At 34.7% G+C, this 16,447-nt stretch overlaps 2 protein-coding genes across 2 annotated transcripts; one reads left to right on the plus strand and one right to left on the minus strand.

Moving 5' to 3' along the window:
• The first annotated feature begins 399 nt into the window (after positions 1-399).
• Positions 400-3,882, plus strand: LOC129105373 (beta-1,3-galactosyltransferase 5). The gene is made up of 2 exons (XM_054616366.1): positions 400-472; positions 2,745-3,882. The coding sequence occupies exons 1-2, from the start codon at positions 405-407 to the stop codon at positions 3,880-3,882; spliced, it is 1,206 nt and encodes a 401-aa protein (XP_054472341.1). The 5' UTR covers positions 400-404.
• A 7,144-nt stretch (positions 3,883-11,026) lies between these two features.
• Positions 11,027-15,954, minus strand: LOC129105392 (interleukin-17C-like). The gene is made up of 3 exons (XM_054616389.1): positions 15,943-15,954; positions 15,596-15,840; positions 11,027-11,270 (listed from the first exon to the last, which is right to left on the minus strand). The coding sequence occupies exons 1-3, from the start codon at positions 15,952-15,954 to the stop codon at positions 11,027-11,029; spliced, it is 501 nt and encodes a 166-aa protein (XP_054472364.1).
• Between the last annotated feature and the right edge of the window lie 493 nt (positions 15,955-16,447).

The following is a 16,447-nucleotide window of genomic DNA, read 5'->3' on the forward strand; positions in this document are numbered from 1 at the left end:
ACACACACACACACACACACATCCAGGTGTCAGCTCAAAGGAGTCGTCCCTTAAAGCCTCTGGAGCATTCCCACCTTTGCGTCAGCTTTGTGGGGGAAAAATAACAGAGGCAAAACGTTAGGGGCGGAGCAAACAAAGGTGTGCCTAAAGGTAGAGGTGGGCTGGAGACTCAGTGCCATGGTTACTTCAGCAACCCCGGAGCTGGCTGACAGCAGCAACCAGCAATGTCCACTATGGAGATAGCCACATTTGAGATGAAACGTTTGGAGAGAGGATTGGTTTTGTCCTAACATGGTAACAACAGGTGTGAGGCTCAACTTCAACTGCAACTGAACGCCTCAAAGTCGAGTCATGAATCTTTCAGTGTAACGTTTCTTCTGCCCTCATTTCTAAGAAAAAAAGAAATGGACCACAGCCATCGTCTGGGGAGTTTCAATGTGCAGGAGAGTGACTTCCCTGCGGGAGGACAACGGTACTTAAGTCTTTATAATGTTATTAAATGTATTAATTTAGCTTTTTGTGTGTTTGATGTGGAAGCAGAGAAGAGGAAGGAATGGTTAGAAAAAAACCTCATGGGTGGTTATTTATTAACAAAATGTTTAATCTGTATGAGAACTGGAACATTTAATCATCTGTATTATTAAGAAAGAACTTTCTTGGCAAGTACTACTGTTAATTTACTCCCAGAGCTCAGACACTTACTTAAGTAATACTGCAGTGGTAGAAGAAGTATTCAAACCTTTACTTCATAAAGAGTAGTAATACTGCAGTAGTAATATATGATGTGTACACAATATTAGCTCAGTGCTACTTTTCTATTTTAGTTTCCATCACTTCTTATAGAGTGTATATTTTCATATTTGTATTTAATCTTTGTTGTTGTATTTTACTTTTTTCTGTTTTAGTTGATTTTTTTTCTGTATTTATTTACCTTACTTTTATTGCTATTGTATTTTTTAATGGTGTCAGTATGATTTATTTTAGACTTAATAATTGTTATTCTATTGTTCATATATGTTTATATTTTTATTCTATTGTTTTTTGCTATTCTTCTGTTGTAATCTTGAAAGAAACTCTGGCACAAGAATGTCCTTTCAGGTTTTAAAAAGTTATATTGTTTCTTATCTTATCTTAATACTGCAGAGCTGGAAGACGTACTATGATCTTTTACTTAGTTAAAGGAGTAAAACTACAGTGTAGGAAGAAGAACTCAGATATTTTAAGTTAGTTAAAGTAGCAATATACTGCAGTGTTGGAAGAAGTATTAAGACCTTTTACTTGAGAAAAAGTAGTAATATATATCAAATATACACAATATTAGCTCAGTACTACTTTTCTATTTAAGTTTCCATCACTGGTGTTGGTATCACTTCTTATACACTTTGTATCTTTTCTCCTGTATTTTTTTTCTTTTTGTTGTTGTATTTTACTTTTTACTGTTTTAGTTAAATTTTTTACTTTATTTATTTACCTTACCTTTATTGCTATTGTATTGTATTTTTTGATGGTATCAGTATTATTTATTTTACACTTGGTTTACACTACAGAGGTGAAAAGTATCTTTACCTCAAATAAAAGTAGCAATGTCAGATAAATGCTTTCTTTGCTCTGGCAACGGCAGCATATGTTTATGGTGATAGCTCGAATGAATTCAGCTACATTTTTGTCTTTAGATGTTGTTTTTTACATGTTTATCACTAACGGCATTTTACAGAATACATTCATCAACATCTGAAAAGGAAGCGTGGGGATTCCAAACGCCACCAAACTGGCCAAGAGAGAAGAGCCGAGATAGAAGCTACGCTAACCTAGCTAGGACCTGAGGTGACTCCACTACCCAGCATGCTACTGGCTGTCTGATGCTCGGTAGCAGAAAAATAAAACGGACGAAAGTAGCAGGAGGTCGATGATTGTTGAGTCCACATCTTCACAGAGACCTGGATCCATCGTAGAGTGTAAAACCTGAAGTCCACGCCTAAAAGGAGTTACCCTCCCCTCAAAAGCTCCTGAGCTCCTGAAACGGCTCCATTGAATTCTCTCCTTCACTTCTGTAACTTTATGAGGTCACAATGTAACTTTATGAGGTCACAATGTTACGCAAGTGACGTAAAACTCCTTCCGGCTAATTTGGCTCACCCTCAAACCCTCTTTTTTTCTTTTACTTTCACTATTTTCTGTCAACAACCCTCATTTCACAACCATGGTGGCGCTAAAGGTCAAAGACAATCACAACAAGGAATACATGAATGTCTGCTCAAACTTTCATGGCAATTCATCCAATATTTGTTGAGATGTTTCCATCAGGACAGCAAATCAAACAGAGACACACTGCTGACATGACTAATTCAAAAAAAATAAAAAGGACTCTCAGGTAGATCAGGCAGTCACACACTTGAGTCAGACACTTAACCCCAAGTTGCTCCTGAAGGCTTGCCATCGGTGTGGACTGGATGTTGCATGAATGTTAGTTAGAGTCTGATGGTGGCACCTTGCATGGTAGCCTGTCATCAGTGTGTGAATGGGTGAATGATATGTAAAATACTACTGATTGTAAGTCGCTTTGGATAAAAGCGTCTGCTAAATGACTGTAATGTAATGTAATGTAATGACAGCCAGGATGAGAAAAACAAGGAGGATTATGAGCATTAACGCATGTAAACATGTTGCAACTGTAACTGGAGATAAAAATATGCACCATCGCATTATTGGGCCTGTTTAAGTAAATGTCTCCTCTCTGCTCTCAGCCAGGTGTCGGTGGATGTTGGGAGACTTCCGGAAAGAAGGAGATGGTGTAGTTTCTCACGCCGCCAATTCGTCTACCCCGTCCTGATATTGATGGTGGTTTTCTTCCTTTACAACACAGACATTAAGGAGGTGGTGCACCACTGGAACCCAACAAAGTGGTGGACTGCATATCAAAGCCAGAGACAAAACGTTGTCTCTCCCAACAGGACTGGTTCCAACGCCATCACACCCGAAACTGAACCATCTGGGTTTGTAACTCAAACATCACCAAAGGATCCAAACAAAGCTCAGTATAAATCTCCGAGCCCCTACTTGGTGGAGTACCCCTCGGAGTACCACTTCATTATAAATGAGCCGAACACTTGTGAGCAGCAGAACTCTTTCCTGGTTCTGATTGTCCCCGTGGCGCCCAAAAACAGGGCCCACCGCGACGTCATCCGCAGCACCTGGGGCGGCGAGCGTGTGGTGCTGGGCAAAACCGTGACGCTGTTCTTCCTGCTGGGGCAGCACAGCGGAGACGGAGCGCCGCAGGTCCAAGAGCAGGTGCTGCAGGAGAGCCGCGAGCACCGAGACCTGATCCAGAGCGACTTCCTGGACTGCTACAAGAACCTCACCATCAAGACCATGGTGATGCTGGAGTGGCTGGACGCCCACTGCTCCCACGCCTCGTACGCCATGAAGATCGATTCGGACATGTTTCTGAACGTGCCCAACCTCGTGACCATGTTGGCGAACGCTCCGAAGACGAACTACATGACGGGGCTGGTGGAGAGTAGAGCCATGGTTCTGAGGAATCCGACCTCCAAGTGGTTCCTCCCCTACGAGGTCTACCCTGAGATGTATTACCCAAGCTATGCTCTGGGCCTGGGCTACATTTTGACCCTTGACCTCCCTAAAAAGCTGGTGGAGGCCTCCAGACATGTCAAAGCTGTTTACATTGAAGACGTGTTTTTGGGGTTGTGTATGAGCCACCTGGGCATCCCTCTCACCGACCCCCCCACCAGGAGCTATTTCCATGTGTTTCCTATGCCGTACAGTCGGTGCGCTTTCTCCCAGCTGATCGCCACGATGACACACTCATACGTTGATCGGATGAGTATCTGGAAAGACTTCAAGAGACCGGGTCCGTACTGCTAATCTGCAAAAATAACGACCGCTAAAGAAGGACCTAATATATTGATTGTTGAATTATATTTATATAAACTACGATGAAAAAGTTTGTAATTACATGTTTTTCTTTTTTCTGAGACTTAGTATCTCTAAATAATAAGAAACTTCCTCTGTTTTGAAATAGTACCTCGAAATAATGACTTAATATCTCTAAATGATAAATTACATCTCAAAATATTGAGACACTTTATTTATGGTTTGACTTAGAGAATGACTTAACATCTCTAAATAGTGAGAAACGTTCTCTGTTTTCACATAGTATCTCAAAATAATGACTCAATCATCGTTCCTCATTATTTTGAGGAACTATAGGTCATTATTTTGGAAATGGTTTCTTATTTAAATGGCTTAAATGGTCTCTTTTTATTTTATCAGAGTGGCGGGAGTGGGCTTCCATTAAAGAAAAGTATAATTCAGACATCAAATGTGTGTTCTTTAACATTTTTTTTAAATGTTGTCCCAAAGAAAAATGAAATGAAATGAATCAAACTTCCGTTATGTTGACACTGCCCTCTAGTTGCCAAAACAGACAGAAGTTTTTGTTGCAGTAAACTGTGTCTTAGCTAGGCAACCACGGAATGAGTGCTAACGTTAGCTAAACACAAACCATGAATTACATTCTACAGATTACAGAGCTGCAAGGATGACGTGTTCTTGTAGTCCAACATCCAGAAGTTATCATCACTGGTTCTCTCAACAAAAACACAACTGGATTCTTCCATTAGATTTTGGATTATTGCAGAAAATAATCTCTGTGGCAAACAAACATTTATGATGCTATAGCATGTTTGATAAGCGAGACAATCTGCAAGAAGTAAAAAGCTAGTACCAACTACACCACGGTAGCATGAGCCGGCGGACTAGTCGGCGTCATGACGTTCAGTTTCCTCATTTAGACACTTGTTAGTGAACACCTTTTGACATTCAGCTTTACAATTCACCAGAGCGATATTTACTGATGTATTTGATATTGTAGAACAAAACTTTAAATCTCTTCCGCCTGTGTGAAACATTGACCTAATTTAAGGAATCTAACCAGAAACATTGACTTAGAGACGGGGAAACCAGAGTTGTAAAAATGACTAATGTCTGGGTTTTAGGACCCCTTACTGCACAATTTATTTCTTAAGTCTTAAATCTGAGTCATGCTCTCAAATTCAAAGAACAATTTATTGAATAAAGATAATGAAACAAACTCCATAAAACTGGGTCACGTCTGAACATAAAAGGTTACGTTACTGCGACGGCCTTTTTGTCCTTCTTTGGAGGACGTTTATGTTACAAGAGATTAAGAAAGAATAGTCACACCCAGTTCATAGACCGAGGAGAATTCATCTGTGTGCAGAGTGGAGAAACTCAACTATGTTATGTGTTGGCTGGGTTTCAACCTTAAACAGATAACAACAACTAGAAATAGAGATAGATTTATCCAAACAGGTTTTTTTTGTTGTTTTTCTTAAAACCCCAGAACTGGTGTTTCCATCAACAGAAAACATGTCCCTGTTTCCTCTGCATGAGACGAGTTCAGACAAGTCCCAGCATTCAGACTAGGAGGGCATTTCACTCCCAATGTTATCTGGATGGTACGTCTGAATCTGGGTTTACACGATAAGAAAAGAACACGACAAGAACATTGATTTTCATGCACTTGTCAGTTTTGGGCTATTTTGCTTCCATAACATGTCTTCTTTCAGACTAGAGGAAAGAAAACATCCAAAATACACATTTAGGTGTTTATTTTACTGCTTTGTCTATTTGCATCTGAAGATTTCTCCTTAATCCACCAAAAGTTACCATTAAATTGCCCCATTTGGATATTTAAACAATACATTTAAAAAAGCTTGTAATATAAAAATGTATTGTCTTAATGTCAGTAATCAACTTGGGAAGTTTCATGGTGATATCTATATGTTTTGTTTTTTTACCCTATTCACCTGTAGTGTCTTCAACATGTATGTAATTTAACTAAACATTTCTTTAAAGGACGTTTTCTCTAAATGAGTTTTTTCTCAGACTCTGATCCAGAAATCTCCACTTCAGTAGCTCTTACATACACCAAACTTTACAGCTTCATTCCTCTCTATATTCTGAAGGTTTCTACAGAGGGGTTTGTTCATATATCATTCATAACCTGATTTATACAACATTTTATTACTAAATACATGGAGAAAATAGATTTTTTGTTTATGGCTCTGGACAGTATTTTCTGATTTATGGACTGACAAAAAGAAATATCCACAATCTTCTCTGTAAAAACTTCTGACTCTAACATGTCAACAGAATGAAAAAATAATTTTGAACCTGGCTTCATCCAATGTTCACATTTCTGTTTTGTAAATATAACAGCTAATTTGCATTTGTAAACATACATTTAATAAACATGTAATAAAATCCCCCCTTTTACTGAAGATGAGTTGTTAACAATATCCAGGAATAACTTAGTAATTAGTTATTTTATTAATTTGACGATCAACATAACCTCTTTCTGTGGAAGGTTGAGTTGAAATTCACGTGAATGTTTTCGAGCAGAAAGCAGAACCAGTTTCCCTGAAATGTATTTGCACCAAATGCAAATGCACATGAATACATTTCCATTTGATAACCAAACAAAAACAAAAACATAAGCTTTATATTTCAGGGAGAACTGGTTCTGCTTTCTGCTCGAAAACATTCACGTGAATTTCAGTTTTCAGCTGGTGCCATATAATTAAATGTATTCACTAACTTATAATGTAAACATTAACTTATATGGATTTTATCATTACTTAATGGTTGAATTCATGGATTAAATCACCATGACTCGTGCATTAAAGTTATGCATTTTTAAACATGTGTTTTTGCAGCTAAATTATAAAGTTTCCTATTTATTTTTGTGTATTTTCCATGTAGAAGTACTGTTGTCCCTTCCATCGTGTCATAAATCCTCCACAGGTTTACAATCTGCTAATAGTGTTGTTGTTGTTTTTTACTACTTTTATCAAAACTCTTCATGGTAAGGTTCAGTGTTTTGGTGGTTTAATGACTTTAAATGTATTTTATGTCTGAAGTTTATGGCATATTATTTTATATATAACAAAGAAATCAGTTAGTTGTGTCTCAAATTCCAATCTGGTGAAACGTGACCATGTAACGTGACCATGTCTCACAGAGGGAGATTTATTAAACCAATATTTATTTATTTACATCCTTTGTCATGCAGAGACCCCTAGTGGACATTTTGTACACTGCAACTGAATAATGTGACAAAACTGTACGTTTAATTGCTCATGTGTGTGGAATAAATCAATTACAAATAAATAATTGAGAAAATGTATTTGTTTGATGGTTTACATGCAATGATATGTTAATTTTACATATTCTAAGATGTCAATGGTGGAATGTATCCAAGTACTTTAGGTGCAGATTTGAGGTTCTTGTACTTTACTAGTGTTTCCATTTTCTGATACTTTGTACCTTTACTCCATTTTACTACATTAAAGGAGTAAATATTGTACTTTTACCCGATTATTTGGTGATATTAGTTACTTTGCAGATTCAATTTGATAACACAAAACAACAAATAAATTGGCATTTATTATTATTGCACTTTGGTGATACTGGGGAGAATATTTACTACCAGGTAGTATTGAAAAAAATAAAAAAAATAAACCCTACCAGCTGCAACATTATGGTAAGGTGATGTAGGCCTACAAATAAATGCATTAATATTTAGAATCCAGTGATTTTATATATATTATACTGATAAGTAACTTTACTTGTTGTACTTTAAGTATATTTTGATGCTGATACTTTTGTACTTAAGTATACTTTTGAATGCAGGACTTTAAGAGTCACAGTATTTCTGCACTGTGCAGCCTACTATTACTCCTATAAAAGATCTTCCTTAATTATAACCAAACCTTAAGCATCCAGTTGTCACATCATAAAAACTATTTATTTCTCAACGGCACTGATTTTGGTATGATTTCGCATCATATTTCTCATAACTCATAAGTCATAACTTAACAAAGTCTGAACACACGGACATGAAACTTGTATTTTTAGATTCAGTCTCACTTACACTTTCATATGATATCATTGTGACCGATGTTCATCTATAATACACGTCCATAAGTCCTATTAGAAATCTTATAAACAAAGACGCTCTAGAACTCCAGAACTTGCTTGAGATTCATCACGTATTAAAGTTTTCTTCAGTATCAAAGTAACACAGTGATAGTTGTCTCTACATGTATGGGCCCATTACAATCTGTAAGTGCTAATAGATAATTCGGCATACTTTTAACGGGGCCAATTTGCCAAAATGTAACCAAATATAGGCTCAAAACTGTCTCCATGGCAACACTTCCTGTTCCAGTTCCAAATCTCCAAATAAAAGACTAATCAAACACCAAATGTATTAAGTATAACTCTATTTATGTACCTTCCACTATTAGTGAAATTATTTGTGACATATTTTTTCGTGAAAAATAAAGAAAATAAATGTATTTGGCTGTGATTTAGATGCAAATGAGGAGATACACAATACAAAAGACAAAACAAGACAAATGACTCAAAGACATTTTTTTATTTTATGTTACAGACAAGAAGAGCTGCATCACAGGTGTCTATAAGACTTCACAATTTATAGAAAACTAAATAACAAACCAAAATGTAACTACTTCACTGCACGTGAAGAGGGATGTTATTACTCAACATCTAATTGGCTCATTCCCTACTGAATTTATCCTCAGGATCAAGGGATACAACAAAATATCACAAAATATTTTATAGTGCAAGAATATTTTCTAATAAATCTAACATCAAGAGGTGTCCTACACCTTTAATCCAGCAGAGGCCAACATTCACAGTTTTAAAATGAACATAACTTAATAATGATAATAATAATAATGTAATAAACTGGCCACTTCACAGCGATCAAATCTATGTTACATTTGATCACAATAAATAAAACAAAATATGTGTTTACTTTTTAAAAAAGTATTCGAAAATCCTCACATTTAGCCCAATGAGGTTTACGTCATTTGAAACAAAAAGCAAGTTACTTCATTAAGAGTGTGATGCTTTACAGTGTTTATAAAAGTAATGAATCAAAGTGAGGTTCAAAGATTTAAGTAACATGTACGTAGTGGTCATGTTCCTAATACTGTCCCATTTTAAAGGAATAGCTTCACATTTAGAGAAATATGTTAGTTCACATCTGGCCGAGATTAACATTGATACTACTGTCAATTATCTTTCAGTTCAACATGAAGCCACAGTCAGGGGACAGTTAGCTTAGCTTAGCATAAACAGTGGAAACAGGTGGGAACTGCTAGCCTGCTTTGTCCATGTGTAAAAAACTACATTTTCGTTTTTTTTTACATGTGCCGGAATGTTTCGTTCTCAGTGTCTACGTAGCATCTTTTTCTGAGAGTCAGCATCTTTTTTCTATTGTTCCCCATTAAAGAAAGAACAAATGTGACTGCCAATTAAAAGAAGCTGCAAAATCTATCAACTTTTTAGAAAAGCGCTGGAAACATAACTGTAGAAAATGTAGGAGAAGCTTTTTTTAACCGCGTCTATACAAAAGTATGAGGGAAAGTGTCGGTGCTCTTGGTGAAAAAACTATTTCAAACAAATAAATAATAGGCCAGAATAAAAAACAAAGGGGCAAATGTAACACTAGTCTACTGTTCTATACTATATCTTTGTCATAGAATATTTAAAAAAGTGTTCTGAGCACTTTCTCGATAAAATGCTGGGATCAATCGCTCCCAGACTCCCTGAGTGCAGACAAAGGCTTTTACACATTTTTTTTGGTACTAATTAAACAAATGAAATAGATAGATGAGCATTGGTTTAACTGGTTACATATCAACACGTTCTCACTCCCAACACGTCAAATAACACAGCTTGGTCAGTGCTCCTTGGCGTCTGACATTGAAGTGAAGTTGATGTCAACCACGTGCTTTTCCTAAACCTACCTTAGTAGTTTTGTTGCATAAACCTAACTTCCTGTGAGGACAGAAGTTACTTTTGAAAATACACTATGTATGTAACGAGCATGTACTGTATACAATAAGTGGACGTAGTCATCGTGACGTCACCGATTGGTTTGTGGACTGATGTTTTGAAGCCTTGATAGAGGAAATTTAGCCGTCACTATATTGTTGTTGTTTTCCCCATCCAATGAACGGAAATTACCATATTTGGACTGAGGAGGAGTGACGTAGAGACGGCGTATACGTCTCTGGTAGCGACCTGTCAATCACAAGGAAGCCCTGCCCTAAATCATACCCTGCTTTATGGTCTATTTGACTCTAAATGGGGGCTGCCCGGTGGTGTAGTGGTTAGCATGTTCTCCCCGTGTCAGCGTGGGTTCTCTCCGGGTTCTCCGGCTTCCTCCCACAGTCCAAAGACATGCAGCTAAGGTTATTCGATGACTCTAAATTGCCCGTAGGTGTGAATGTGAGTGTGAATGGTTGTTTGTCTCTATATGTCAGCCCTGTGATAGGCTGGCGACCTGTCCAGGATGTACCCTGCCTTCGCCCATTGACAGCTGAGATCGGCTCCAGCACCCCCGCGACCCTTAACTGGATAAGCGGTTACAGAAGATGGATGAATGAATGACTCTAAATGGAGCATCATTTACTAAATGAACATCATGCTGTATTGAAGAAGACTTGAAACTAGAGATTGAGACCATAAACTCATGTTTACAATGTTTACTGAGGGAATAAATCAAGAGAGAAGTAGAGTCATTTTCTCATAGACTTCTATACAACCAGAGGAGTCGCCCCCTGATGGTCAGTAGAGAGAACGCACGCTTAAGACTGGCTTTAATCGGAGGTTGCCGCCTAGTTAGGAGCCTAAATAATATAAATAGTATTTGACGTGTCGGTGTGAGAATCTGTTGTACATTTAGTCAAGTATTATACTTATACTAGTTTTGAGGTACTTGCACTTTGCATTTTCCATAAACAAACATAAAATTGTAATAAATGATTCTAACTAATCGCATCTTAATCTGTTTCTATCTGGATCAAATAGAAACAGATTAAGTTAACCATCAAACTACAAGACGGAATATTTTTCTTGGTCTGTTAACTTTGTATCAGCACCGATGTAATTACGATCCTTTCGTGTATTTGGGCACAGCACACGTGCAGGCCACAGGGACGTTGATAAATTCCTTGTCGATCCTGTATTTGTCTGGCTCTCCTGGGCACCGACTCTTCTTCATGACCATCAGCGAAACAGACACGAGCACGGAGTTGTAGTTGTGGTCTTCACGCCGGCCGATGATGCAGCCTTTACAGAGACACTCGGCGAACGAGATCGCGTAAGGAATCCTGTTGTCTTCAGTTTTTACGCTGATGGGAGACAATCACATGAAACAAGACATCAAGAGTGAGAATGATGTATGTTTGCATTTGTTCTCTGTTGGGAATTGTTTCTTGTTATTATTTCAAGCCAAAAGTCCTCTATGTGATTTTAAAGCACTGAACTGAACCCAAGAAAAGACTATTTAAATGAAAGGTTCAACGCTGCACAAATTATCTTTTATTTTATATCAACATGGCAATGTCAACCAACACTGCAATATTACACAGTATCAGTAGAAAACGGCACTTTAAAATGTAACTATCCTTCTTTTTTTAACTTGATGCCTTTTGTTTTCAGTTATGTGTTCAATTTATTCAATAAAATAAATAATAAATAATATGCTTTCATTTTTTGGGGTATTTGAGCAGAATTCTGAGAGGCAAAATGGAGTACACTTTAATATCTGTTTATTTATCCCAAGTAATATCATGATATTAATCAAGCAATTAAAATGAAGATGTAAATTAATGGTCTTGATTATTTTATTTTTTGGCAAGTGACCATAGTATATAACCGAAATAATGCCCTATGAGGTGTCCAATTATCAGGAATTAATGGACTTTGTGGGGAAAACCATGATCATTTATTTGTTGATTGTATTTATTTTTGCAACTTTTTACTTTACTACATTATATTTTATTCATGTCTTGTTAATGTTGTCTCTTTAAAGTTCTAAATATCTAATCCTTCTAGTAAATCTTGACATTATCATGGTCGATTAAAGTAGGGAGATGTCTGCTCCATAGACTCTCATTCATTCATTTCAGATGTTCTTCAATTGCAAGGTGGTTTAATGTGTCAGAAGCTATACTGAATGTTTACACATGCTGTTTTACTTTTTAATGATTATAACAGTAAATTAAGAGGAACAGTGTTGTTCCTTGTTTTCATTGTATTGTCCAGCTGATGTGTTGGTTCACTTTTACACTTTGATTTCAGATGTCATCAGTTTGACATCCTGGATACATAAAAAACAAACATTGTAGATCCTTTTGTCTGAAATCACTTTTCAGTTATTCCCAGAATTACATCATTTATTGGATATTCCTTAACTTTCAGGGAGTACAGTTAATCACAGTTTGGCCTCCATGGTAACGGGCAGGGCTTAGAGAAGGGTCAACCAACTTTTTGTTTTTCTATTTGAAGGCAGAATTTTAACTTGTAAAAGAGTAAAACTTTTGCACTTTGAAGTATTTTCCTAATTGGAGTACATGTACTTGTTACTGAGTATTTTCACACTGTCATAATGCTTCTTTAACATAAGTAAAAGGTCTATGTACTTCTTCACCACTGCAGTAATTCTAATGTTACTGAAGGACTTTTACTTGAAACAGAGTATTTTCACGTTGTAGTATTATCTTTACTTAAGTAAAATATATGAGTACTTCTTCCAACACTTCAGTATTGTCACTCACACTTAAATACAGATCTAAGTATTTATTGACCACTGAGGTATTGTTACTTATACTTCAGTAAAAACCTGAGTACTTCTTTCACTACTGCAGTTTTCTTACTCATATTTCAGTAAATATCGCAGTACTTTTTCCACCAATGCAGTAATGTAATTCATACTTCAGTAAATATCTGAGTACTTCTTTGACCACTGAGGTATTGTTACTTATACTTCAGTAAAAACCTGAGTACTTCTTTAACCACTGAAGTATTCTTTATCATACTTGAGTAAATACTTGAGTACTTTTTCCACCTCTGCAGTACTGTTACTAAAACTTCAATAAAGATATTAGTACTTATTTTACCACTGCAGTACTGTTACTAAAACTTCAATAAAGATATTAGTACTTATTTTACCACTGCAGTACTGTTACTAAAACTTCAATAAAGATATTAGTACTTATTTTACCACTGTAGTACTGTTACTAAAACTTCAATAAAGATACAGTACCAGTCAAAAAACATATTTTTGGAATGTTCAATTTCTTGAATTGTGTAGTAGTGGAAAATTACCAAGTTCTGTTATATAATATACATTTGAGGAACTTGTATATGTTATATGTATATGTGTACTTTCCACAGTGTTTCCACTTTATACTACTCATCGACATCTCAGAGTTAAATATTGCACTTTTACTCAACTACATGAATGCAATACTTTTAGTTATTTTGCAGATTCAGATTAATAATACAGAATATAATCTACAAATATAGTATGACATATTATTATTGATTAAAAATATGGAATGGGGCGACTACCCAACTGTATAGTTTAAATTAACTCCACCTTATATATGATATAATATAATTAACTTAATTTATAGAGCACTTTTAATACGAGAGATTTAGCTCAAAGTGCTTTACAAAAAAAAGTATAGAATTAAATTAAGAACAGAGATCCTTGTGAAAAATAAAACTGAGAGAATTAGTAAAAAAAATGTATACAGTACCAGTCAAAAGTTTGGACACACCTTCTCATTCAACTACTTTGAAGAATCTAAAATATAAAACATATTCTGGTTTGTTGAGCATTTGTTTGTTTACCACATAATTCCATATGTGTTCCTTCATAGTTTGGATGTCTTCAATATTAATCTACAATGTAGAAAAAATAAAAAATAAAAATAAAAAAATAAAAAAAACCATTGAATGAGAAGGTGTGTCCAAACTTTTGACTGGTACTGTATATATATAAAATAAAAAAATATATAAAATAAAAATAAAAAAAAACCATTGAATGAGAAGGTGTGTCCAAACATTTGACTGGTACTGTATATATATAAAATAAAAAAAATATATAAAATAAAAATAAAAATAAAAATAAAAATAAAGAAAAACCATTGAATGAGAAGGTGTGTCCAAACTTTTGACTGGTACTGTATATATATAAAATAAAAAAATAAAGAAAAACCATATAATATGTGTCCAAAACTAATAATATAAAAATAAAAATATATATAAAATAAAAAAAAATAAAGAAAAACCATTGAATGAGAAGGTAAAATATATATAAAAATAAAAAATATATAAAATAAAATAAAAATAAAGAAAACCATTGAATGAGAAGGTGTGTCCAAACTTTTGACTGGTACTGTATATATATATAAAAAAAAATATATATAAAATAAAAATAAAGAAAACCATTGAATGAGAAGGTGTGTCCAAACTTTTGACTGGTACTGTATATATATAAAATAAAAAAATATAAATAAAAATAAAAATAAAGAAAACCATTGAATGAGAAGGTGTGTCCAAACTTTTGACTGGTACTGTATATATATAAAATAAAAAAATATAAAATAAAAATAAAAATAAAGAAAACCATTGAATGAGAAGGTGTGTCCAAACTTTTGACTGGTACTGTATATATATAAAAATAAAAATATATATAAAATAAAATAAAAATAAAGAAAAACCATTGAATGAGAAGGTGTGTCCAAACTTTTGACTGGTACTGTATATATATAAAATAAAAAATATATAAAATAAAATAAAAATAAAGAAAACCATTGAATGAGAAGGTGTGTCCAAACTTTTGACTGGTACTGTATATATATAAAATAAAATATAAAAAAAGTATATAAAAAACTAAAAATAAAAATAAAGAAAACCATTGAATGAGAAGGTGTGTCCAAACTTTTGACTGGTACTGTATATATATAAAATAAAAATATATATATAAAAATAAAATAAAAATTAAAATAAAGAAAACCATTGAATGAGAAGGTGTGTCCAAACTTTTGACTGGTACTGTATATATATAAAATAAAAATATATATATAATATAAAATAAAAATAAAAAAAAAATAAAGAAAACCATTGAATGAGAAGGTGTGTCCAAACTTTTGACTGGTACTGTATATATATAAAATAAATAAATATATATATATAAAAAATAAAAATAAAGAAAACCATTGAATGAGAAGGTGTGTCCAAACTTTTGACTGGTACTGTATATATATAAAATATAAAAAAATAAAATAAAAATAAAAATAAAGAAAAACCATTGAATGAGAAGGTGTGTCCAAACTGACTGGTACTATATATAAAATATATAAAATAAAAATAAAAATAAAAAAAAGAAAACCATTGAATGAGAAGGTGTGTCCAAACTTTTGACTGGTACTGTATATATATAAAATAAAAATATATATAAAATAAAAATAAAAATAAAGAAAAACCATAGAATGAGAAGGTGTGTCCAAACTTTTGACTGCCACTGTACAGACTTATTCTACCACTGCAGTACTGTTACTTAAACCTCAATACAGACACTAGTACTTCTTACTTCCTCCACCACTGCTGTGATGGTGTCTCACTGCTCAGTCACATACACAGTGAGTGTGTTTCAGTCTCTTACCTGTACTTCCACGGGGACAGGGAGCGATTGCTCAGCTCTCCCCGCATTTCTGCAGCTGTCTGCTCGCAGGTCCGAGTGTCCTGAGAGTCCTGCGTATTTGGAGAGACCCATCCAAACCTGCCCAGGTGTCTCCTCTGGAACCGGCTCAGGGTGCTGTCCACCTGGGCCACACTGACACACCTGGAGGACTTCAGGGTGGCAGGAGAAGAAGAAGAAATCTGGTCGTTGAAGATCAGCAGTGAGAGCTATAAATATAGAATAAAAATAAAACATAAATGTTATATGTTTAGTATAAAAAGCAGCAGTGTCTGTGCGTAAAAGTGCAGCATTACCATTTGGAGACTCACTAGTCTTGTCATCTTGAACCTGGAGATGTTGGACTGTCTGGTGGCTCCATTGGACGCAGTATTTATACACAATCTATATATGTGAAGGCTGCTGGTGTTTGAATGGGAAAATCCATTTAAAGTTGAGTATTTCCTTTTACTGAATCATTGCCTCAAAGAGAAACATCAGCACCATGACCACTCCCCTCCATGGGCGGTGTCTCCCATCCCTGAGGGTTTTAAACCCTTGAGAGTTGTATTTTTTTTAATGTATTATAATGTAAAACTTCATGCAACATGTCAGTTTGATCCTCTGTAAATGCAGAATTTTGTAGTATGGAATGTATAAATTAACGTTATGTATTGTTTTAATCATGAAAAGTCTATAATTTCTTACCTTATCATAAATGCATTAAAATAAAATAAACATAATTTAGCAAATTTAAGATAATTTTTTTTTTTCATGAAAAGTCTATAATTTCTTACCTTATCATAAATGCATTCAAATAAAATAAACATAATTTAG

Source organism: Anoplopoma fimbria, chromosome 2, assembly GCF_027596085.1.
Source record: "Anoplopoma fimbria isolate UVic2021 breed Golden Eagle Sablefish chromosome 2, Afim_UVic_2022, whole genome shotgun sequence".
NCBI lineage: Eukaryota > Metazoa > Chordata > Actinopteri > Perciformes > Anoplopomatidae > Anoplopoma > Anoplopoma fimbria.